At 45.8% G+C, this 24,471-nt stretch overlaps 1 protein-coding gene across 3 annotated transcripts in view; it reads right to left on the bottom strand.

Annotated features, from left to right (window-relative positions):
• Window positions 1-821: 821 nt before the first annotated feature.
• Window positions 822-24,471, bottom strand: part of M1AP (meiosis 1 associated protein) — a 24,705-nt gene continuing 1,055 nt past the window's right edge. The window contains exons 2-11 of one of the 3 annotated variants that reach the window (XM_027669689.1): window positions 19,567-19,859; window positions 14,960-15,142; window positions 11,138-11,315; window positions 6,298-6,471; window positions 4,723-4,873; window positions 3,926-4,067; window positions 3,174-3,380; window positions 2,159-2,314; window positions 1,845-1,938; window positions 822-1,648 (exon numbers count right to left, since the gene is read on the bottom strand). In XM_027669689.1, coding sequence (XP_027525490.1) covers window positions 1,434-1,648; window positions 1,845-1,938; window positions 2,159-2,314; window positions 3,174-3,380; window positions 3,926-4,067; window positions 4,723-4,873; window positions 6,298-6,471; window positions 11,138-11,315; window positions 14,960-15,142; window positions 19,567-19,815 — 1,749 coding nt within the window. In that variant the 5' untranslated portion in view covers window positions 19,816-19,859 and the 3' untranslated portion in view covers window positions 822-1,433. Of the gene's footprint in view, window positions 1,649-1,819; window positions 1,939-2,158; window positions 2,315-3,173; window positions 3,381-3,925; window positions 4,068-4,722; window positions 4,874-6,297; window positions 6,472-11,137; window positions 11,316-14,959; window positions 15,143-19,566; window positions 19,860-24,471 lie in introns of all 3 variants that reach the window. The other 2 variants (XM_027669690.1, XM_027669691.1) reach the window with 2 other exon arrangements.

The following is a 24,471-nucleotide window of genomic DNA, read 5'->3' on the forward strand; positions in this document are numbered from 1 at the left end:
CCATAATCCTTGCTCATGACTCCAGTGAGAGGCTTCAATGAAGAGCAGCCTCCCTGGGATTCTCCCTTCACATGCAGCCTTGGGTATTCATTCATCTCCATCCCTGTGGGCACCTCTGTGTGCTGTGTCTGTGCCTTCCCGTGGAGCTGAGCTTGGCGAATGTGCTGGGCTGACCCAACTGGCACCTAAAGGTGACAGCAGGGAAGATGCTCCAGCGTCTGTGCTAGCCCAGTGGTCCCTGCACAGCCCTGCTCTCCTCTTGGCTGCAAGGAAAGCATATTTATTTTTCTTGCTTCAACAACAGCATCTTCTCTCCTAACAGGCAACTCAGGACTTCCAAAGATTTTCCATCTCCTACCTGCTGCCCTCCCTCCCCCACCTGGTTTTGTCATTCTCATGTTGTTGCCTGGTTTGCACACCCCAGGCTGGGCCATTTGTATGTATATCACTGCCCTTTGCTCCTCAAGACAGGCAGAGCTGGCCACCAGCCTGCACCCAGTGAGTCCATATCCCTGTGCCTGGAGGGGTGTCTACCTTGTTTTCCAGAGTATCTGCCCTTGATATCTTGCTGCAAGAAGCTGCCTGAGATGCCAGGGCATGGGAAGAGCAGGCCCGTGCCCTTGGATGGCTGTCAGGGCCTGTCAATGAGCTGAGACCCCAGGGAGAAGAGAGGGCTCTGACAGCTCTGTACTCCCGCTGAACAGTCCCCGGGGAGGATTGTGCCTGTGTTGTGCCTTTGCTCAACTGCATCTGTTTCTCAGGAAGCACAGGTCAGTGCTGGGATAGCAATGCTGTACACATTATAGACCATAGGCAGAAAGTGAATATTATGGTGGATAACTTTATTTTGAAACAGCTTGTCAGAACGAAGTAAGTAGAACGCAAACCGTGCTGGTGCTTGGCATTAGGGGGCTGGTAGAGACCACCCCACCTTGGCTTGGTTGAGCTGCCCTCAGCTTCTGCCCTGCCAGGGGCAGCTGCCCTACACCTGCACTGAAAACCAGGCTGACATGTGCCAGCACTGGGCAGAAACTCTCTGAAAATCTCTAAGCCAGTGTGGTGCTGCATTTTTCCCCTGCCATGTCATACTATGATCTGAGAATCTTCTGAACCCTGCCAAAAAGTATTGCTGTGTTGGCTCGTGGACCAGCCCCATAGGCACAGGTGGTCCAGGAGGAGGAGATGGGGCTGTGCTGCAGTTCCAACTGCATGAGATGTCACTGTGCAGGAGCCAGCCCTGGCTTGGTACTTGCTACAAACCCCTTCATTGGCTGGGGTGTTGGACAGCAAGGCCAACCTCGGAAGCAAGCAAATCATCATCATCATGGGTAGTGCTGTGCCTAGGAGGGCGGAATTCCAGGCACCCCACTGAACCTGCTGCTGCAGGATGAAGGCAGCTCGGTGTCACTGCCTGCCTTGTCTGTCTGATTTCCTCACCACCCTGCTTGCAGCTCCTCCGCACCTGCTGACAGCAATCTGTGGTTTGTGGCCTGTGTTAGCCCAGTCTCAGAAAACAGAATTTGATGCATGCTTGTGATGTGTGCAGACAAGAACAGGAAATACGTGGTGTTGTGGGGGATAGCTGGATCTCTGGACAGAGGGTCCCAGAGCAGAAACTTCCTGTAGACTGACTCGGTGACGAACAAAACTGTAAAACAACAAGGAGGAACAAACGATGGGAAGTGCCTGTCTGCCCCAGGCTGAGCTCAGTGTCTGCCTGACTGCTTCCGGCCCGGTGCAGCTGAGCAAGAAGCTGAGCTGTGACTGCACATGGGCAGCCCCAGCAGAGCCTGGGCTTCACTGCAGGAACTCATCGTACTCCCTGGGGAGGGGAGAGCGCTCACAGGAGTCTCTCCTCGCTGCTGCTGGTCTGAATGTTTGGAGGGGAGAGGGAGCCATCAGAAGGGGTGCCACTGCAGCTTTGGCTCTGCTCTGGGGCTGCAAGACAGGACAAAACATAAGTGCATCTTGTGGAAGGAGGTGCTGGCTTGTCCCACTGTGGTTGTGTCTGAATGTGCCCAGCATCCCTCTCAGCTGCACGAGCTGATCCTGCACCCATCCCTGCCCGGTACCAGGGAGCTGCCCTCAGCCCTTCTGTAGGAAGTTGACCAGATGGGCAGAACACACACTCCAGGCTGGTCACAGGCAAGGGACTTACCTGCTTGGGCTGATGCCGCTCTGGGCGCTGCTCCCGGGGCTGGGCCTGCTGCCGATGTGGAGGTTTGTACAATGAACTCTTCAGGTATTTGTAGAGGTTGCTTTTTAGGTGTAAGGGGTTATAAGCAACTTCCACTTCCAAGCTGTTCAGGGCACTCTGCTCAGGAGAAAGAACTGAGTTGCTATGGGATGTGACAAGTAGAAGCTCTGGGGTTTGTGGGGGGGGGTTGTTGTTTTTAGGACTGGGAGGGGTGGTTTCCAGGGATGAGTGTTGCAGACACTCCTGCAGTGATACGGGAGGGGATCTTTGGCTGTGTTGCTACCCACAAGGAGCACTCTTAGCTGCGTAGGAACGAGAGGCATCTGCCACCAGGTCTTAATGGATTGAAGCATTCCCTTGCAAGATGCAGTCCTATCCTTTCCCATGCCCAGAATCAGCCAACAAGCTGGAGCACCCTTTCTGGGCACTGTCACCCTCAACTCTACCTCGTAAGACTTCTTCCCATTCTCTGCAACAGACATACAACATTGCTCCAAAAGACAGGCATTAACTGTCCATGAAGAAAGCTGTAGGATATGTCCTCTGCTGGAAAGAAGTTTTGGAGTGCTCCATCATATTCCAGCTCTCACTAGACATCTTCCCAGCCATTTCCTTCTCTATTTATCTGCTAAGGCTATAGTGAGAGCTCTGCCTTTCCTGGCAGCACCTGGAGCAGAGGTAGACCACTTGGCAGAACAGGAAACACAGAAGCCTGAATCTACTGGAAGAAACAGAGGTACTCTATGTATAGATTTATCTATTGCCTAAAGCACCTCTCTCTGAAGTATGAGGAGATCTATGTTCCCTGGCAGTGAGGGAGATGGCTACAGCTTCAGCAGCAGCTGCAGGGCCTGGGCATAGGGCTGATCATTGCTCTGATCTCTGCCTGTACCGCTGGACCTTTGCACAGGGGTTAGTGCAGGGCTCCAGTGACTCCCCTGGGACCTGCGCCCAGAGCAGGGCTGCACTGACTCACCTCTATGGGGCCACGGATTCGCTCGGGGTGCTCAGCAAGGAGGGCTGGGAAGGCTGAAGGCAGCAGGAGCTCCCTGATGGCGACTGCTTTGATAAGTAGAGTGGCAGAGTCGGAAGGGACGATGACGTAATAGGAATGCACCACAATGTTCCAGTTTGGATTGGTGTTCTGAGGTTCGTGCCTGGCCAAAAGCATCCACTTCCTTTGCTAAATGGCAAAAGCCAAACCCGAAGTGAACAACAGGCAAGAGCCACTTCCTTCAGCACTGTCAGCGTGGGCTGTAGTGCTCAGGAGCAGGCACACACACATCAGAATAACACTATTCTGCAATATGGTTGAGGACAGTATGGTATTTGTTTTTTAATTAAATGCAAGTCAATTCTTAAAAAAAAATCCAATTTTGCTTTACAACTTGTCAGTAATAGACAGTCCTCCACAGTCCAAGCCTTGGTTAATTTTTTTCACAGTTAAAGATACAGATCTAACTCCAACTCTGACATTTGCACTTCATATCCCCAAACACTGGATTTCTGATAGGCTCAAGGGTCTTCTCTAAGGTTTGATGTGCTGTAGCATCTTTCCAGTGGATGCCTTGGCTGGAAAGATGTATAAGCACAGCTCTGGCCCATAAGATGAGTTGCAGCTTCTGAAATATGTTTTCTGATGCAGGCTACAGATTTTATGGGGTTTGCACTAACTGTTCCTTTCTCTGGCAATCCCTCCTCATCATACTGCAATTTTCACGCACTTACCAGAAGAGTATGACATAAAGCATGGAAGCTGTGCTGGTTTGTCTCCAGTTCATCCCAGTCCAGCTGCCAGCAGCTCGTGGGCTTGATGATGAAGGGCAGGCCATACAGTACAGACTCACAGACACCTTCAGACTTCAGAGCCCTGCAAGCATATGGCTCTTGTTAGTGCTCTTCAGCTACTGCCAGGCTGAGAATCATTTTAATAGTAACTGCACAGTTAAAAAATAACTTCCCCCCCCTACAAATAAACCTCAGAAAAGACACTAGAGAGCATCACTTGTTGTGCTACGCTCTGTGCTTACCAGCCACAACCTGCTGACAGGAAAGCAAGCACATCCTTAGGTGAAGTCACACAGCACTATGAGGCTTTGCTTGCTTTTTTACTACTAGTCCAACTAATTAGCTCAGACTCTGACATCCAGTTAGTTGCTGTGGCCTCATTAGGTAGTGAGAGAACAGCAGAATTATTGCAATGCCTGTGATCTACAGAACTTTACACTGGAGGGAAACAACTGTTGCACAAATAACACCTATGGTGTTACACTCATCAGTGCCAGTGCCATGGTACCACCACTTGTGGCTGTGCTCCTGTCTGTGTGTGGGCTGTGCTGTTCCATGGCAGGAAGAGGTACAGGGCCGGGGCTATCTCACATCCCAGTTTTGCTGACCGGAACTTTTGAGTCCCCAGTGCTTTATGATGATGTTACCAGGTCCCAGGTTGACACTGCACAGGAAGAGTGAAGCTGCTGTTCCACCACCTCCCAGGTACGGAGCGTGAGGCACGGAGCAACACTTACTTTACCACCCGGAGTTTGTGCAGCCCTGTGGCTGGCCAGGCTGCCACGTGCCAGGGAGGACTGGGATCTGCTGCTCTCACAGTGCCATCAGCCGGCCCCGAAAGCAGAGCTGGGTCGAGCAGTCTCTCCTGCAAGTCGCACTTCAGGCACACTGGAGAAGGAGATTGGTTTAGGTCACTGGAAGTGTTTAGCACATGAGACGCTCAAAGCACTTACAAAGTTAATGTTTTCTAGCAACTATTGAGGGAAGAAAACTAAAACCTGACACGAGGCTACAACCTGTCCCCGTTTTACACACATGGGGAAACAGCACATACTTGGTGTGTTAATGAAACGATGATCGGTCAGTAACTGGGCAGGCAAGCTCCAGCTTGGGCCATTAATGAGCTGGAGAGGGAGAAGCAGCTTGTTTCCCAGAGCCACACTGGGTTCAGGGCTACATGTTGCCTATAGCTTTTCTATCTGTGTCTGTGGAGAAACACAGGACACTGATGTCACTAACACTGGTGTAAGATGACACAGAGCTCCAAACAATCTCTCTGGCCTTCCACAGATTCCTTGAGTGTGGGAAGGTGAAAAATCCTGACTGCAGTGTAACTTGGTTTGCCTTGCTAGCTTTAATGAGACAATGCATCAAGTAAGAAATCCAATGTTAGGATGAAGGAAAATATCATAACTGCCTGTGCTGGAGACTGATATGGAGCTACTACACACACAAAAATGCCCACCGGGCTTTCTCATCTGCTTGCTGTGGAGCATATCAGTAACTCTCTATGAGCTTTGGTTCCAGTCTGGAACTGGCCTGTGGATCACCAGAAGACAAGTGAGCTCCCATTGTGACAGCAATGGGCAGCTGCACAGGAGCACCACATTGGAGAGGTGTGGAAAGGGGATTGCAGAGACTTCCCATGGCACTGCAGGAGTGACAGTACAGTCAGCAACTGACAGAACACACCTATGTCTGCTGTAGCTGTTGGTGTTTTCAGCACTCACCCAAAGATGGATTAGGGATTTGGATTGACTAATAAAGGAAAAAAAAAGACATATTCCTTACAAATTTTCCCATACATTATGATAACTGTTGGCAGCTCCAGCTAGAACATGAGCTATTTTAGTGTTAAATCACTAGATACAAATAAAAGCCAAGTCCTTTTGTAAGACAGCCTTTACTTAAGTGCAGCTCTGGCACAGAGTTTTAGTATTGAACAGAAGGAACACATTTTTTAGGGCTATTCAACTCCCAGGACGTAAAAGGCCCCTTTTCCTTTGACTACATGGCTATAAATTCACATGCTCCTCCAGGCACATTTTGCTGCAGAATGGAAATTAATTGTAGCCTCAGCAGCCACAGGACATGGCAGCAAACAAGCAGCTCTCTGAGCAATAGGCTCCTATCGGCCTGAGACAACTCCCAGCTTTCCCACTCACCCAGAGACCTCCCTTGGAGGGACCTCACTCTCTAAATGGGAGGGAACATGCCCGTGGGAGGGAATGTGCCCATAGGACAAGCCTGGATAACCTTTAAGGCTGTGGAATTCAGGAGCTCCCTGCAGAGGGGGAGAGAAAATTAAATACTTATGGTGTTCTTGAGTGCAGCAGCATGGCTGAAACCTCCCGATGGAAGGAGGAGATGGAGCTGTTCCCTCTCCGTGCCATAGTCATGGAGCCATGTTTTAAACAGCATCTCCAAGCTGATGACATTGTCCTCTACGGTTTGCACATCAATGTCCATTCCCAGGATTGCAATGTCTGCGGGGGAAAAAAAGGTGTAAAAGCACAAATATTTTCAGCCATAGAAAAGAATATTCTTTTGCATTTTCCACTGCATTACGCCTCCTATGTACCTGGAGTGCTGTCACAAAAAAAGTGCTTCAGAAGCCATTACCATGCAAATCACAACACAGCACTGTGACTCCAGGGACACTGTTGGGAGCTGACCTGCTCCACAGGCCACCCCACCACCCTTTCCATCCCTGGGGTGCTGGGACTGTCTAGGGCCGTCTCCAGAGAACAAGTTGTGACTGATGTGAACCATCACATCACTGGCCTCAGAGACTCCTCAGTTTTAAAGCATTTCCTCCTTTTCCCTTAGCAAAGAGCACTGGATATGTGATGCTATGGGAAATCAGAGAGACTGTACAACTAGAGAATTTGGTAGGAGTGATGATGAGTCCTACTCCTCATCCCAAAGGTGAACCTTACTTTGCAGAATGGCCTGAAGGCTAAACAGCTGATAACTCTCAACATGCATTAAGGGAGCAGCTGGTCACAGACCTGAGGGGAACAGAAGCAACACTTGACCCAGACCTGGCCCACAAAGAAGGCAGGTTTCAGCACATTACTGATCAGTGCTGCTTGGTAACCCAGCAGTCCCAAGGTAGAACATCCTTGCAGATACACCAGCAGGCAAAACACCGCTGTTACATCCCATTTCAAACAAGTGGAATCCATAAAATTTAGAGACTTGTTAAACTGAAATTAAAAGGAGAAGGTAAATATATTGGCAAGGGCATAGCAAGTATTTAAGCTCCCATGTCAGAGGTGCAGACAAATGTGTATGGTTGAGCAACAACTTTTAGGCGTGGAGAAATGTAGGCTGGAGCAGTTAGGCAGGTCATAGACAAGATAAATCCTTGCAAAAAAACCCCCCAAACCATCCCCAATAATACTTCAAAGGTGCATCCAAACGAGAAGCTAGCTTGATGTCCAGCAGATTAAACAAACAAAAAAAATAGGTGAAGTGAAAAACAAAAAAAAAGATGATCAATTTGCAAAATGCATAAGACATGCAATATACCCACTTGTAAACACAGAAGGTACTGACAGCCTGGTAGGACTAATTGTTTTACATACAGTCAGGATGTGAAACATGATTTCTGAGAAGATGAATAAATACTAGAAATAGCCCTTTTTTCCCACTTGTGTTTACCAGGCCAGTGGGGGACTAAAAACCAGTGCTACATCCATCTACACCAAGAAATCTTTTCTTTATGCATTCATATTTCTATTTGGTTAAAATGACACTATGCATCTGCTCCTGTATTAAAAAAAAATCAAACAAAACCCCCCAGAAATTCACTCATTTTCCTCTACCTGGCAAATAATCCAGGTTTACTATAATGACCGTAATTCTTCAGATGCTCTGCAACTTGCACCCTCCCTGTTGGGCAGCATGGCTGTCACAGCAGGACACACTTCCCCACTGTCTCTGCCTCCCAGCCCTGGGGAAGGCATTGGGATCGTGGAGGTTGTGCCTCTGCAGCACAGCAGATTCAACTCCCACCCACGGGGCGAGGCCCTTCCCGCTGTCCTTGCTGCTGAGGCTCTTCCTAATCGACACTCCAACTGTCCTTGGCTGACAGGACACTTTGTTCCTTTTTTTTTTTTCAGTTCTTCGCAAATCTGTATAGTAAACCAATTACCTCCTTAGTTTTGTAGAAGCTTTTAAAAATGTATTTTAACACTGCTACTGTGCCTCACCCCAGTCTTCTCTGGTGCTTGAGTTTCTCCCTCATGGGGCGATGCTGGAGGGTGCTGTGTTGGAAGGGAATGTCCTGCCTCTGTGTGGAAGCTGCTCCTCATGACCTGAGCTGTTACCACCATCAGTCCCTTGCCCTGACGCTTTGAGCCTTGCTCCCACTTCCCTGCACTGATGCAGCTGGAGAGCAGGCTGGTTGTGTTCTGGTGGTGCTGCGTTCCCTACAGATTTTAGATCTGAGCAAAATGGTCAACAATCTGCAGAGCCCATCCAGAAAAAGGTTCCCTGAGACTTGCAGAAGAATTTTTATGTTCATAAAAAATATATTAGTGCTTTATCTTCAGTGCTTGTTTGTTGTTTCCCCCAAACAGAACTAGCTGGGACCAGTATCTCCAACACGTGGAAATACTGACCTTTGTCAGCAAAAGGTCTGGCAATGCTCAGCTGCTTTCAGTGAGTGTAATGGGGTTGGGGCGAAAGAAAGAGAATAATAATGCTCAAGTTATCAATTAGAGGCCAGTCCATCCAAAGGCCAGGCATCCTGTCAGGTACTCCCACAGACCATTCCCACCACAAATGCTGTGTGCACTGCTCTCTAGGGGTTTGGATACGTCACATCTCTCCTCCCTCTGTAGTCTGGCAAGCACTAATGCTTTATAATTAAAGAAACGTTGCAGATTTAGCCTCTGCCCCACAGAGGAGCTGCTCTGCAGTTTGAAAAAGCAATCCTTGTTCCTCATCAGGTGGTCTGTGTTTGTCTGGAAATGCACGTCCCAAGGAGTTCCTCTCGTGAAGAAAACAGCCAGTGTTTCTTACCCAGACTGTTCTGAGCATGTTCAAAGCTATTTGAAGATTTGCCAGCTGTGGGGTTTCAAAATATTGGGGTCTTTTCTAACTGCACTAACCTGGGAATGAGCCTATGGAGGGGATATCCTGATCCTGCTCTGGATATTAAAAATGTAAGTAGGTTCAAACAACCGTGAAACAAACTAATGGAAGAAATACTCTCAGTGGGATGAACCTCTTAATTAGTGCTACATTGCAATGTTTATTCCATAGTTCAACACAGCACTAATCTTGCACTTCCTGCATGCTGGATCTTGCAACTTCAGTGTTCTTTACTGTATTTTTTGTAACCCCCTTTTTTGCTGTGGTTTTGGCAAATTTAATTAATTCTAAAGTGAGGTCAGAGTGGCAGAACCTTGATTCCTTCTCCTCAGGACTCCCTTTTCCCACTTAGTGGACAGTGCACTGCTTTTCTCCAGCCAAGCAGTTTTACCTGCAGAGACTCTCCCAGAGTCCAGAATAACCAGCCATAGCTCACTGAGGGAAAGGAAGCTTTTAATTGGCAGTAACAGCGTTGATGTCTCTCTGAGTGCTGGTTTATAGGACTCAGTGTTTGGTTTGATCTGCCAGCAGCTCAGTGGGATGCAGGGGCAGCACAGAGAGCCATCGTCATCTGTGGCAGACACCCCAGTCAGTGCTGTGCTGCACATGGGGGAAAACCGCCTAAACTCCTGCTATGTAGCATTTTATTGTTTTACCAGCCTTGAGAAAGGGCTGAAATCACCAAGGAGATCTGCAAGCTAGGAAAAACAAAATGCAGGTATGAAAGTTGCAGTTATAGCAACATTGCAATGTATTGAGCTGGAACTGGATTTTGGATCACCATCTCGCTGGTTTATTTAGAGTCTGCTCAGCACCTTTTGCTCTGAAGCAAAAATAGTCAAAACAGGACCTCATAGGACTTTCAGTCTCTGAATTTCTCATTGCTTAAATTCCCGCTGCTGAAGACTGTCAAATTAAGGGAGGAATTCTTCAGAGACATGGCCAGGAAAAATCCAGGGTCTGGAGTGTACTTGCTCACTCTTTCACTAATGAAGCATGTGGCCAGGAGTGTGAGGGACAGGGCAAAAGGGAACCTGCAACCCACCTAACCATTCCCAGTCCCTACAATGACAATTGACCAGAAATTTGCTACTGTAACCAGAAAAGACAAACAGCTAGAGACAAGTAAGGCAACAACATCCAACGCTGCCTGTCACCCAGTAAAAACAATACTGACATTGCTAGGAACAGGTTTTACACTAACTTTGGAAGGCATCTGGACTCAGTTTTTTAAGCTCATTATCAACTCATTGTGAGAACTTGCTGTGTGGAACCAGGTGTGTCTTGTTCATGGGGAATTTAAGTATCTGCAGGAAAGACCTTTAAAAGGAGACCTGTTGTGGAAAGCAGAGGCTTGTAGAGAAGTCACTGGTGTGCAGCTACTGGTTGCTGAAGAAATACAACCTTAATTGCTCAAGAAAAACTGCCCTAAGCATGGAGAAGAGAAGCAGCAGGTAAGCAAGAAAAGTATTAGTGACAAAAAATCAGCTAATCAAGAGGCTGAGTACCTGACATGGTCAATGAAAGTAACTCTTCCCAGCACTGTGCAATATGTAGTCCAGGAGAAAGGACTAAAGGGGACCCTTGAGATTACAAATAGCCTGCCTGTCTCTCCTGCCTCTCCTTTCCCCACTACCTGCTTCAAGGATTCAGGTTGCCTCTGACTGCACTGAGGATCTTTTGATCAGGCAGTCAAGTGCCCAGTGTGATGTTCAGCAGCAGAAGGGGTGTGTGTGAGTCAGTGTGTTACCCCCATAAACTCAGTGCATTTTTCTCTTTAATCCCTCAGTGCAGCTGTATTGCACATGATGTAAATTTTAAGTAATACTTAGAGCTGAATTAATGCATGAATTTTTGCCCAAATGTGCTAAAGCTCCAGAGAAGTGCTGTGGTACAAACTTCCCACTGTCCCTCCAGGCACAGCAGTTCTCACTTACCAAGTGACATTAAATGGCACAAAGGTAAGTGACAGATATCAGACCAAAGCAAGAACTAGTGGCTGTCCTGCTGCCCAGACTTCCCTGAGCACCTTGTTTGCCTTACACTCACCACTGCTGCTGGGCTCTTCTGCTGCCACACACTGCTCCACACCCTCGGGCTCCAGGAAGTCTCTCTTCAAAACCTCGATGACTTGTAGTCTTCGCAGACTCACAAGGTCTACATCTTTTAACTTCTTTTCCAGCTGCTTTACCATTTCTTTGCTGGACTGGCTAGTCAGAACTGTGATCTGAAACACAAACCAGAGTGTGCAAGAGCTGCCTCTACCCTAATCCTCACTAAAAATATCTCATCCATTCAGAAGCAGATTTGAAAGCGGTTTTTTTGAGCTTTGGCTTACATTTAAGCCAATATGAAATGGATTGAGAGGGTCACTGGAGGAACATCTACAGGTTTTGTGCCACTGCTGGAAGATGGAACAATTTACAGGTGTCTTGTGCTTTGCACGTACAGTCAGTGAGTCTGTGTGTGTAAGGAGGGACTTGCCTTGACACCACTTCCTCCCATTACTGTGTCACTTATAGCTCAAATAGACTAAATCCAGTCTTCTCACTTGAAAGTCGAATGGGAATTTTATATTTTTTAAAGAAGTGTACAGTCTGTCCTAAAGATATTTCTTAAGAGAGCAACAGTAGGTGTGATACCCACTGCCCAGTTTTGGTGTAATACTAAGTAACTGCAAAGAGTTTTTAGAAGAGTTTCTAGAAATCTGTCAGGCATGTTTAACACCAGCTTTCTGGGTGAGGACTCTCTTCTGTGTGCCTGTGTATCTGAGGGTCTCAGTGCAGCAGCTGGAGCACAGCTCAGGTGGGAGGTCTGTGTGTCTGTGATTGCCACTGAAGGTCAGACCAGACCAGACGGTGAAGGGGTGACATGGCCTGGGAACCAAGGGGGTTGCAAGGGTGAGAACGTGGAGGAGCTGGCTGTTGGAGGGATGACGAGAGTCCTGGCCAGGTCTGAGTGTGTCTGTGTGTAAACATGACAGTTTGTACCAGTAACTGGAGCCTTGGGGACTCATACGTCCAGATGCCAGAAACTAGGGAGACTGGGATCTAGGAGCAGGAACTGGGTAGACTGAGTGTCTGAGACCAGCTGCTGGAGTAATCCACATTGTAGGGATGCAGATAGAGATGTGTGTACACACACATTTATTTATGGACACATATATTCCTGCAGGTGGGCCTCATCCTGCTCAGACAGAGAGGGGTGCAGGCTGAGGCCACCCGTGCTCTTTTGTGTGTGTGAGTGCTCTGAGTGTCTGTGACCTGTGTGAACACATATGCCTGTACATGTGTGTTACATGTGTGTTCTGCGTTCCTTTGCTTGATGGGAATATGAGCTCAGCCTTGCAATTGGTTGGGCCTAGGGACATGGAGCTGTGTCAACCTTGTTGATGCCAGATCAAGCCTAATTTCCCTAACAAAGTAAACCTCTCCAACCAAACTTCTCCCTACTGTTTTCCTCTGAGTTACTGGGAATAAAGATATTGTCATGGTCACCTTTTAGAAACTAATGCAAATGGCTTGCAGGAACTGTTCTTAAGCTGGGGGTAGCTGAACTGTCTAAAAATATAATTATCTTTTGCAGAGCTATAGAAAGAGCATTTGCTACACTGATGGACATTTATTTCATCAAAACCATGGCTGTATTACATCTGTAGCATGTCACCTCCAATTTACCCTTTTCATAACCTGAGTCAGACTGGCAGAGACCAGGAGAAATATTTTACTACATACAAAAGCTGAGGTAGCTACTATGACTTCCTTTTGTTTTACCACAATTTCTAGATATAATCCCTTAATGCCATTATACTTTCTAATCGCACAAAAAACAGGCCACTGCTGACTTGAAAAATGCTTTTCATCCTATTGCAGGTTGGCCACATTTCCTGCCCTGTAACTGCTACTGAGATTCAGTTTTGTTGATGCTAATGATTTTTCCCCGATGAAGTCAGGATCTCAAAAGAGTAAGCAATTCTTTCTACTTTTAACTACTATTTGGGTTTTAAATGACTGCAGATTGTAACAAAGTCTACCTCCTATGCTTACTGGTCAGCTAGGAATATTCTTGCATCTTTGTGTTTTGACTGTTATGAAAATGCACGTTTGCCTAAGCAGCTGATTTGCACAAGCAGATTGCCAGTGGCAACCCTGTGCTCTAAACACTGGCCATCGTGGTCTCACACTACAGCAATTGTTCTCTAATAGAGGTGTCATGCCTGCACTGGCACTCATGTTCCTGCTACTCACACATAGGCACCTGCATCAACAGCTTCTGACAGGCTGTTTCTACACCCCCCTGCTGTGGTCCTGTCCCTGTTATTCCTGCCTGGGCCTGGCTGTCCCAGGGAGCTCCACGATGCTGCTCCCTGGAGTGCAGTTCAGGAGTCTCTTCCACGTGGAGGAAAGCACATGGAAAGCCTTTTGGTTTAACTTGTTTTACTTCAGAAGTGTAACAAAAAAAGCAAAAGCCAAAGAGTGCCTCTTTCAGCAGAGAAGGCTTCAAAAACAGAAAGGGTGACTTGTGAGAGATGCCAAGTACTCAGGCACCACACATAATCTGCCTGATACAGTTGAATTTAACAGGGTAAATGCTTACTTTAACTGGCCTATGTTATCCAGGCTTCACTTCCAAGCAGGAAGCATTAACCCCAATATTTTTTATTTCTTCAAAAGATACTCTATCTGAGCAAAACCACTCAAAGGTCTTCTGAGAAAAGGAAACAGAAATAAAAATTCAACTTACTCTGCATAAAAAATTGCTTGTGATGAAAAAAAAAATGCAATCACTTAAGAATCTGAAGCAGAAAGCTACCTTTTTTAGAAACATGGCCTTCTGCCTGTCTATGATCACAGCCTGTCATTGCAGCATGTCTTACATCCCCTTGCAAAGAGAAGTACAAAATACTTGCATAATCTAGAGGAACAAGAATTGCTTAGTGGAGTATAAACTCCCTATACTCATGGATAGCTTAATTTTTAATGTAGCTTGTTCCTTCAACTATACTAGAAGTCATCCTGGACTTTGTTGTGTGTCAAAAAAGGTCTTGTCTCCAATGTGTACTCAGTCTGTTCCAACAAAAGCACAAATCCCATTTGAAATGGGCAGGAAAGATACCTGAAGGCCCTAAGAAAACACAGAAAAGCAGAAAATCAGCAGAAAGACTTCCTGGATAGACAAGTGAGTCCCAATTACAGCTAGGAGAGTCTGCCTGATCACAGCATGACTCTGTGTGACACCAGAAGGGTTTAAGGATCTAAACAAAATAAAAGGACTCCTGAAATTTCACTCATGGGACTCTCAATTTGTTTGTATGACTGACAAAGCTCCAAAGCCAGGTGGACCCTGAGCTGGTGAAGTCTGAAATAAAAGATTGTTTGGAGCTGATATTTCCTGACGTCCAGAGGAAAACACCATTTCTTTGAGTCCTTCCCCCCTAACTCCCTGTTCTTTCACATCAGTCGGTACTGCTTAAAACTCCACTTCCTTGTGAACCTTGCTCTGTTTTCTACCTTCATATATCTGTTCTCATGTGTTATTAGCAGCTTCCCTCCTTCTTATGCAAGCACACACACCCAGCTCAGAACACAGCCACCAAACTCTCTTAGATCCTGTCCCAGGACATCCAGTTGATAGGACTGCTGTACACATAGTTTTCCCTAGATAATGTCCCCTTTTCCACAGGAAACTGTCCAGAGGGATTCAAGGACTTGGTATCTCCATCCAGGATTTCTGGACAGTGGATCTCTGAAACAGCCAGACTGCTGAATACCTAAAATGTTCTGGCATGTTCACTGTACATGAGATTATACATTTATAAAGCATGATTGGTGAAATGAGATGGCTTCCACTACCTTTGCAACATTTTCTTACCTCAACAGAACTGTTTGTTGAGCCTCCTGCTGCTGTGTGTCTGCTGTATTGTTTGAATTGCTGCAATCCATCCTGCACAGCTTGTACCACTCCACTTCCCCCCTGTGGGAAACAGCCTTCTGCTGGGAGCAAACGCAGCTCCGAAATGCAGGCTTGAATTCGCGCAAAGTTTTCTTTCACTTGCTGCAAAACAGCGTTCAATGAACACGAAAGACTGTTAAACAAATAACATGAAATATCTTTCCATAATGTGGAAGAAGGTTTTTTGAACTCGCAGCACTGAGCTCAGACTGGGGGCAGGAGCCAAGTCATAAAGCAGTGAACAGTGATACAGATCCAACCCAGCTGGTTGTTAGGCCAGTAACAACATATGTGATCGCTCCTCAAGTTTTTAGCTGTCTCCCTGTTGCCAAGCCAAAATGCAGCAGTAGGACACGACCCTTTCCCCTGGCCCTGTGTAACAAGCAGAACTTGAGATGTGAATAGGAGCACTGAGATGGTGGGACATGCCCAGGCCACAGTCACTCCTGCCATATCTGTGCTCTTTGTTCATCAAGCTGTGAACCTCTAGAATTCATTCAGGAGGGTTTGGAGTCAGAGTGTGGCAACAGGTTCAAAAATGAGTTCCAAAAGCTCATGGGTAACAGGTCTAGAACCAGAGTCCAAGAGGAATAGCCTCAACTGTACCCTCTATCATTCTAAATACAACAGGTGTGGAACTTGGGGAGTGTGAGGAGAATGAACTGCAAGAAGGGACTGGGCTAGGGTACTCCCCAAAAACTTTTTTCTTTTGAGACTGGACTGAGAGCGCACTGGTTTGACTCAGGAGGACATTTGACATTTCTTCTGCTCTTACAATTCTCGTTTAGGACACTGACAGTGAAGATGATCAAAAACTCAAACACTCATGGAAGGTGTGTGGACTCTCCTGCTTCAGAGATGAGCTACCAGAACAAGTGTTAGAAAGGAAAAACCATTCTATTGCTGTCATTTGTAAAAAATGTTTTATTCCTTCAGGCAGCAGCTACCACTGTGGAATGGGTGCCCCAAGGAGAGCTGGACTGGTTCTTTATGGTGAGATGAACTCTCTAAATCAATAACCCATGGTGCTCCATGATGGTGCTTTGTGTCAGTCTCATGACTGGAGAATATTGGGCCACATTCTCACTGCCTGCTGGGGTGACTTAGGTTCCTGCAGTCCAGGGCTGTGAACCCTTTTATGTTACTCAGCATTTGCTTGAGCTTGGCATCACTTTTGTAGTGGTCATCTAAATCCACACAAGGCAGTCCCAAGTATGAACCAGGCTGGCCAGGATTGTTGCAGACCCCTCTGCCTCCATGCAGTATTAGTTCAGGCCACCTGGTATCTCTCACCCACCCATAACCTTTCCTTAGCACAGACATGACAATGCCAGGGAGCACCATCAGCTGGAGGTGCTCTGCTCAGAGTCCTTATTCAGTCCCACATTAAAAGCTTTTGATGCTTTAATGCTCACTTCCTATCTTGTCACCATTTGCTGTCCTCCACAGTTATCTATGTACTTTCTGGTTTTCTTTTCTTTGCCCCCCTGCCCTTTCCAGGGAAGCTCCTTGGACTTGTCAGACCCTTTTGGGGAGACCATAAACAAGCACCCAGGAAAGAGTAAGACAAAGGTTACCATATTTGATACTTCCCCATGTATTCTCCCAGTCTTTATTTTCAGCTCTGGGGCTTGACTTCACATGATTTGTCTAACAAGCACCCTTTAATACAGCTCTATCTTGGTTCCTCACTGAGAAGTGTCAAGTCTCTCTAGCTGAATCAGAAAGACACTGTGCTCACAGCCTGCCCTGTTGAGACATGGGCAAATTCAGGGGTGCAGGAGAAGTAATGGAGCCCTGGTATTTCTGAGGAAGGCTGAAATGGAACACATACTCATCAGGCAGAGATGTAAAAGTGTTCCTGACTCCAGAAGCAGCAGAGGACCAGATACCATTATTAGTGAAATTATGTCCACCGAGTCATAGAAACATACAGAATGTCCTGAATTGCAAGGGACCCACAAGGATCATCCAGTCCAACTCCTGGCCCTGCACAGACATCCCAAAAATCCCACCTCAGAGCGTTGTCCAAACACTCCTTGAGCTCTGGCACCCTTGGGGCTGTGACCACTGCCCTGGGGAGCCTGGTCAGTGACCGACTACCCTCTGGGAGAAGAGCCTTTTCCCAAGATCCAACCTAAACCTCCCCTGAAAAAGCTACAACTGTCTCCTTGGGTCCTGCAACTGGTCACAGAGAGAAGAGATCGGTACTGCCCTTCATGAGGAAGCTGCAGACCCCCATGAGTTCTGCCCTCAGTCTCCTCTTCTCCAGCTGAACAAACTAAGCGACCTCAGCCACTCATAGTCTGAAGAAGACAGTCACCTTGAAACACTTTACTGTTCCTAAAAGTGAAAGAACAGCTCTGAAAAACAGCTTCAGTACAACATCAGATGTCTAAAATAAAGAGATGGCTCCCAGAGCAGAACACCTAAAGAAAGCTGGGGAGAAGGGGAGTGGGGGCTCACAGTCTGGATGCACACGACTGACTCAAGTCTTTGAGTGTGAGCTTTGCTGTCTTGAACAAGTCCAAGATAAATGCAGTATTATGGCAAAAGAGCTGATGTGATGACCAGTCATGCAAACAAGAGGGGTATTTTTAATTCCCCATACAGCATTGCTGAGTCCAGTATTGGAATCAAAAAAACAGCAGAGTGAATACACAGAAGGGCTTGGAAGTTACTAAGGGGTTGTAAAAATGCCTTGCAGTTAGACTTATAATGTGTTCTCTTTGATTTACCAGCTAGAAGACTGAGAAAGGACTTGCTTCTATTTAGAGGAAGAAAGGATAAAATACAAGCAGGTTCTTCAATCTAGCCAAAAGAGTAAATATATAAACAAATCCCTGGAAGCTAAAGCAAATAAATTCAAATTAGAAACCAGGGGCAAGTTTCACAATGACAATGATTAACCACTGGAAGAAATCATCAAGAGAATTACTTGATTATCCACCCTGTAGTATCTTCAGACCCAAACTAGATGGCTTTCTGGAAAAAGTGCTTTAATGATATATGGATACTTTGGTGAAATAAAATAGCCTGTAATATGAAGAAAGCCAAACAGTGATCTAAAGGGTCCCCTGTCTTTAAAAACTGTGACTATCAAAATGAGGAACTGTTGTTTAAATTACAAAGACATCTGATCATGAGCAGCAGAGTCATAATACTCATAAGCAGAGGGATTGTGTCAAAGGTCAGACATCCTCTGGTGAGCCACAATTACCAGATTAGACCGGAGGCAGCTGTCAGCCAGCACATGCTGGACCAGTGTCAGGACATACCCAGTGAACATAAAAGTGGGTATTTGGCCCCAAACACTCACAAACTAACTTGGACATAATGCAAACTCACAGAGAGCGCGCCTGGAACCAGCTGTGAAACAGATCACTGAGACCATCCTGCCGTGACATGTGACACGTCAGGATGAATTACCAGTAAATTCATCCTAGGAAGCAAGACAAGTGTTTGCTCTTAAAGCCCCTAATCAGAGTGATTCCACAGTATCTTCAGAAAATGTTTCTTTGGTATTCCCTTAGTCATCCACGTCACACTGTCTATAACCTGTCCTATAAAATAAAGCAAGTGGCTGTGTGGTCCTTGGCTGCTGGCTGATGTTAAACCACGACACACCATTAGCCACATTCTTCTTGCAGATCACATTTGGTAAATTACTGTTATCTCCGATTTTTTATTTTTCCCAGTTGGTCTCCACCTTTCCTGAGATGTGAAAACTTGACAAAACCTTTCAGGATGTTTTCACCATTGCTGTATAAAGTGGAAGGGTTAGTTCTGTGTGTTTACGTTAATGCTGTGTAAATGAGATTGCTCAGTGTGACTGTTTCTAACACCACGACTTCATAGATTCTCGTGCACTTTATGATGCACAAACTGTTACTTTAGAGCTGCTTGCCATTCTCCATCTACACTTATTCCACTGCATAGCCCCAGATGAGTGCAGTGCTCGTTCTTATTGACTTAGATCTATATATTTAAAAGCTGTGTAGATGTGGTGCTTAGGTACATGGTTTAGTGGTGGAGTTGGCAGTGCTGGGTTTAGGACTGGACTTGATGATCTTAGAGGTCTTTTCCAACCAAAATGATTCTGTAATTATATGATTTCAGGATATTTCTCAAACTTGGCAATAATATTTTAACTCTGCACTTCTTCCCTTAAATATCTGGAATCTCTCCCACAGTGGTAATATTTTTTCACTGTCCAAATTATTACAGCTTAGGTTGTGTTTGATAATTTTGATAGAATAGCAGTACAGATAGTGCAGAAAGTAGCATATGAAAGGTACAACAGAAGTTTTAGATGAAAATAAAGCCTAATTTATGCATGTGAGCAGCTTCACAGATCAAAAATATTACACTTCTTTTAAGCTTCACTTTTCATAAAATTCTGTGAAACTATGCTTTTTGCGAATGATTAATTTTTAGATCCATATTTGCAGGAAGTGGTAACTTTCTCTCCTGAGTGCCAACAAGGTATTGCATTCCCGTTTGCCAGATCCCCAGTTTCCCCATACCGTGAAGGGCAGCAGACACTCCTGCTGGGGCTGCACCACGTAGAGGCTCAGCAGGGGCACACGGCAGGGCCCTGCCAAGCCACATGCCAAGCACAGTGTGTTTTCCAGAGCCTCGGAGAGCACAGAGCAAGTATTGGCCCAGGAAGGTGACGTGACATCCACAATGAGAATCCGCGACGGCTGCTGGCAGGGGGCTTTAGCAGCAGGAAAAGTTCTCCGTGTTTCTGAGAGTAATTTTCTGGAATTCATGGCTTCTGAGCACAGGTATTACATATCCAATTATCCATCTGCATCTGAATGGGAGAAATAAACAAAGAACAGCAACGAGTGAGAGTCTCCCTTTCCCATTCAATTTAAAGCAACCTGAGGCACAGCAGACAGTAATGACTGAAGTTCCTACATCTTTCTCCAAAGCAATCGTTGTTCCTACTCTAGGATAAACCCACACAAGACAAGGGAAAATGCATGTGGTCAGAAAACAAAATGCTTCAACTAAAGACTCGTGGCAGATACTCTCTTACAGATGCAGCTGGAGCAGCTACCAATGTTGGCAGCACAGCCACACGTGAGCTGTGTGAGATGTCTCATGATCCCCTAGTGTGGCTCAGGTGCATCCATGGCCAGCAGACAAGGGATCTTCAACAGCTGCTGGAAAGCAAGACTGCGAAACCCTCCTCCTAATTCTGCAGTGGCCAACAGGTTCTACCCAAACACCAAGGAGAAATAGTCCCTGCTTCTTCATACCCAGCAGTATAAGACAAGTAGCTGCTATATCCAAAAAAAAGACAGCATGATGTATCAGGAAAATATTGCATATACATAAATATTACTTTGTGGATGTGGAGAACCAACTCTAATCCTTCAGACTGTCTAACACCTGGCATAAGCTCTCTGCACTGACAAAAGCTTTGATGAACACAGCACTACCTCATCTTGTTCAACAATGTGGGAGCACTGCAAACCTTAAAGTACCTGCAATGTCAGAAACTCCAACAGAAATTACTTCCAGCCAAGTACCACCTTTGTTTCCCAGAGCTGGCTGGTGATGGGAACGCTGTGCAGGGAGGTGGCTGTGCTTCACCTGTCCCAGAGCTGTGCCAAGTGACACAGAGGTTTGTTAGAACACCTCAGGAATGCTGCCAGTGTCAGGTGACAGCTTGCACAAGGCAGGCAAGGAAAGATGAGGGCTCCCCAATTCCCCATCCTCTTTGTGTGGGAAGAGAGGCAAGGCCTCTTGTTGCAAGGCCCTGGGAGAGCACAGATCCCTTCAGCACACAAACAGAGCATGTGGTCAGGACCCATTTCTCCCCCACCTCTTTTTGTCCATTTCCTTTCAAATATCCACCCTTTCATCCATCAGCACCACTACATATCATCTCTGCATGCATAAGGCTCAGCTGGTGCTTTGAGAGACCTCCCCACAATCTTTCAGAAAATGTGACCGTTTCTGGGAAACAGTCACAGAGAAGCAGAGAGCAGCAAACAGGAGTCTGCTGTCAGGTCTTCTGCCTCGTGTGTACACGCTCAGCCCCAGGCAAACACCTCGCAGTTTGTCTCAAAGGTGTGGAGGCAAAGGATTGAGATGTGCTCATCCACAGACCTGGAATATGATGTTTGTTCCCCTACCCATCTCCCTTCAATATATACATCTTAAGCACAAGAGCCAGCATTTTCCTGTTAATTTTTTTCCTTTGCGAACAAAGTGCCTTCATAAAATCTTCGCTAAATCTGCACAAAACACTCAAGTGCTCTTTGTAAGGATATTGAAAATGTTTAAAAAATGTGTCTTGGTCTTGGTAATAACAGTACTATGTAACTGTTCAAGTCTACCTGTGTCCAGAAAAGTGTTTTTATAATTGCATATACCTTCTCAATAGGAACTAGAATAAACTCTTTCTTCCTACAGCTGTGTCAATTCCCAGCACAATTAGTAAGTTTGAAGTATATTCTATACTGGCTCTGGTCAGAACCCAGGCCAGTATACATGCCTGTCATTTGTGTGGTATGTTCAGCTCAGACAAACAGCTCTTTTATGTTCACCAAGGAGACAAGATACTGTATTTCCCACAGCCTCCAGCACTTTGGAGTAAGAATTTCTGTAAGTCTTGAAAGGAGCAAGAAATGCTTCTGTATTTGGCTGAAGTATCATCAGAAAAAAGTCTGTATTTCTAGGATGCTTGTCAGTGAAGGCAAAACAGAATGATCACAGCTTGAATTCCAAAACTGAGGCTAACACTTCAGAGCTGGTGAAAATGTTATACATCTAGATCATGGAGATATGCGTACACATCTTGCTTTGACTAGTCCTCTGATATAATTTCATTGTCAAATGAAAAACTGCCAGATACCACTTTAATTGGTGTCTCTTCTGGACCTCTACAATTTGCAGGAGAGCTTCCTAAATTACATCATTGAATCTGGGAAAATACTTGTCTGTCAGAATTTTTTGTGATGAGGCTTCATACCACTGAGCTCTGCAAGCCCCCAGTGCTTTCTCAAACAAGCAAACAAAACCCATCCAGCACTCAGAATCTACAAGAGTTGGGTCTTTGATTTGCATTGGGTTCAGAGAGAAAAATGAGCCTTGATGCTGAAGTAGACACAGTTTTCCTAAACTTGAATGAATTCTCTCACTCTTGACGCTTTACAGGACTATGCTTATTTTAAAATGCATTTGTAAAACAGATCTCTCATCAGCTAAACTCTTTACCAGCAGAGTGAATTTCATTTCTTCATAATTGTCGTGTTTTAATTAATCTCTGCTTAGCAACATTAATATGATTTATATGCAGCTCTCTGTACAGTATTTGACGTACGCTGTAAACTGCCCACCTCTGTTACAGCCTCCTGTCACGCTTGGCTCTGGGGAGGTTGGATAGCTAAGAATTCTGTATACTGAATATTAGTCTAACTGGTTGCTGTGCTAAAATGGCATCTCCATTTAAGCAGCAAGTGAACTGACAGAGGGTCCATCCTAAGGGATTACTCCACAATTCAGTGTGCAGGAGTGAAAACTGTTAGTTCTGGCAGCTGCTATGACATTAACTTCTTGCTCAATAAAAGAGAACTTACCAGCTGTCAGAGCTAACAGTGATGTACATTTTGCTCAATGCAAGAAGACACAAATTCTTCAGAACTAGAAAGACAGGGACAGAAAGAAAACTTTATCATATTGTGTGCCTTGTGGTTGCTGAGGACATTCTGCACTTGCACATCATCCTGTGTGCTTAATTTGTTCCAGTTATACAAAACCATCAAATAATATCCAAGTCTAAGAAAATAACACCAAAGCCACTGCTTAAAGAGTATTAAGGATAGCTGGTTTAAAAATGTGTCATTTTCTGAGTAAGCTTCAAGACCCTGGGAAACATGAATATTCTCATGTGGAAAACAGATCAAGCTGCATAAATAAGGGGGTTTACTACAGAATAAACCAGCCACTGAGCCATTGAGAAGCCTGAGACATGGAGTGGCTGTGCAGTGGTGATGGCCTCTGTTGTGCATCTTTTTGTCCACCTAGCCTAGAAAGGAAGGTATTTATTTAAAAAGGTGGGGATGAATAGAAGAATAAAAACAAAAAAAGCAAAAGAGCACAAAATCAAGCTACTGAAAACAAAATTATTCAAGATCCTATATAACAGAAGATATTATGTGTTATTCTATACATCAGTGCTATAACCAATCATAAATAAATGCCTTTAGGCTTGTGCTTTTATTGACATAAAATCACAAAATCTTCATAAGAGTAGTCACTTTATATTAGTGTTAAAATAACTCATTATAACCTTCATAGATTTTTTTTTTCTTAAAAGAAGAGGAACTATAACATTAGGGGGGTTTAGAAAAAGGCATTTTCTAGTTCTTAAGAAGCAAGTAATGATGAAACCTTATCAAGCAGTGTGTGGACAGAGCAGCAGAGCAAGGACAAGCTGCCACATAATGCACATAGTGCCCGAGTGCTCCTGTTGAACAACAGCCAATTCATAAAACCCACCAGGAGCGCTCTGAGGAAAGCTGTGTTATCATGGGGGACTTGTGTTTGAGTGATGGGCTGGAATTCTCAGAATTAAATTTTATAGGTACTGTAATATCTTTCTGACAGTCAATGAAGCCTCATGGGGCAGGTGCTCTGTCTTGCCTGGAATCTTGATTATGGAACTAGGATGACATGCTGTCAACACACACACTAACCTGATAGAAACCTGCATAATTCGTGAGCCCCAGCACATGCTGCACACAGGGAATCTTTAGTGGGCACATGGGAAATCCTGAGATATACCCACGTACTGGAGCAGACTGGAATCATCCTCCAGTTCATGTGTTTTGATGGCTTCTCTAACAGAACAACTTCTATCCTGGATGTGACCTCTGAGTCTAAATTTTCTGAGTGTAACTTTCTCACAGTTTTATATTCCCTGCACATTTTTTTAAAGCTTTAGATAGTAACACTCCCTCCCTTGTGAGCTCTGTGGCTGGATCCTCAGAGCAAGGACGATACACCTCACAGCAGCCTGCTGCACTTGTCTTCTGGCCCACAGGGAAACCTGCAAATCCCACCCAGAACATGAGGACCTGGCCATTGAGGTCTCTAAACTGGCCAGCCTCGAACATCACAAGCCAGCTCTGCTCCGTGGCAGTGCTTGGGAAGGGCAGATCCCCCTGCTACACTTTGCCCACGGTCAGTGCCCGCTGGAGAGGGGCAGGTGGGGAACAGGGCGAGTCCCAGGCAGGCGGACAGGGCAGGTGAAGTGGGTGAAACACTGCCTGTGCCAGTCCTCCTTCAGAAACAAACTAGGAGTCCTTCAGGCAGGGGCCTGCTGCAGGGGATGGGCTGGGACACTGTGCTGGGCTGTACAGGGCTGGGACACTGTGCTGGGCTGTACAGAACTGGGACACTGTGCTGGG

The sequence above is a fragment of the Corapipo altera genome, unplaced genomic scaffold (assembly GCF_003945725.1).
Source record: "Corapipo altera isolate COAL_440 unplaced genomic scaffold, ASM394572v1 289, whole genome shotgun sequence".
Lineage (NCBI taxonomy): Eukaryota > Metazoa > Chordata > Aves > Passeriformes > Pipridae > Corapipo > Corapipo altera.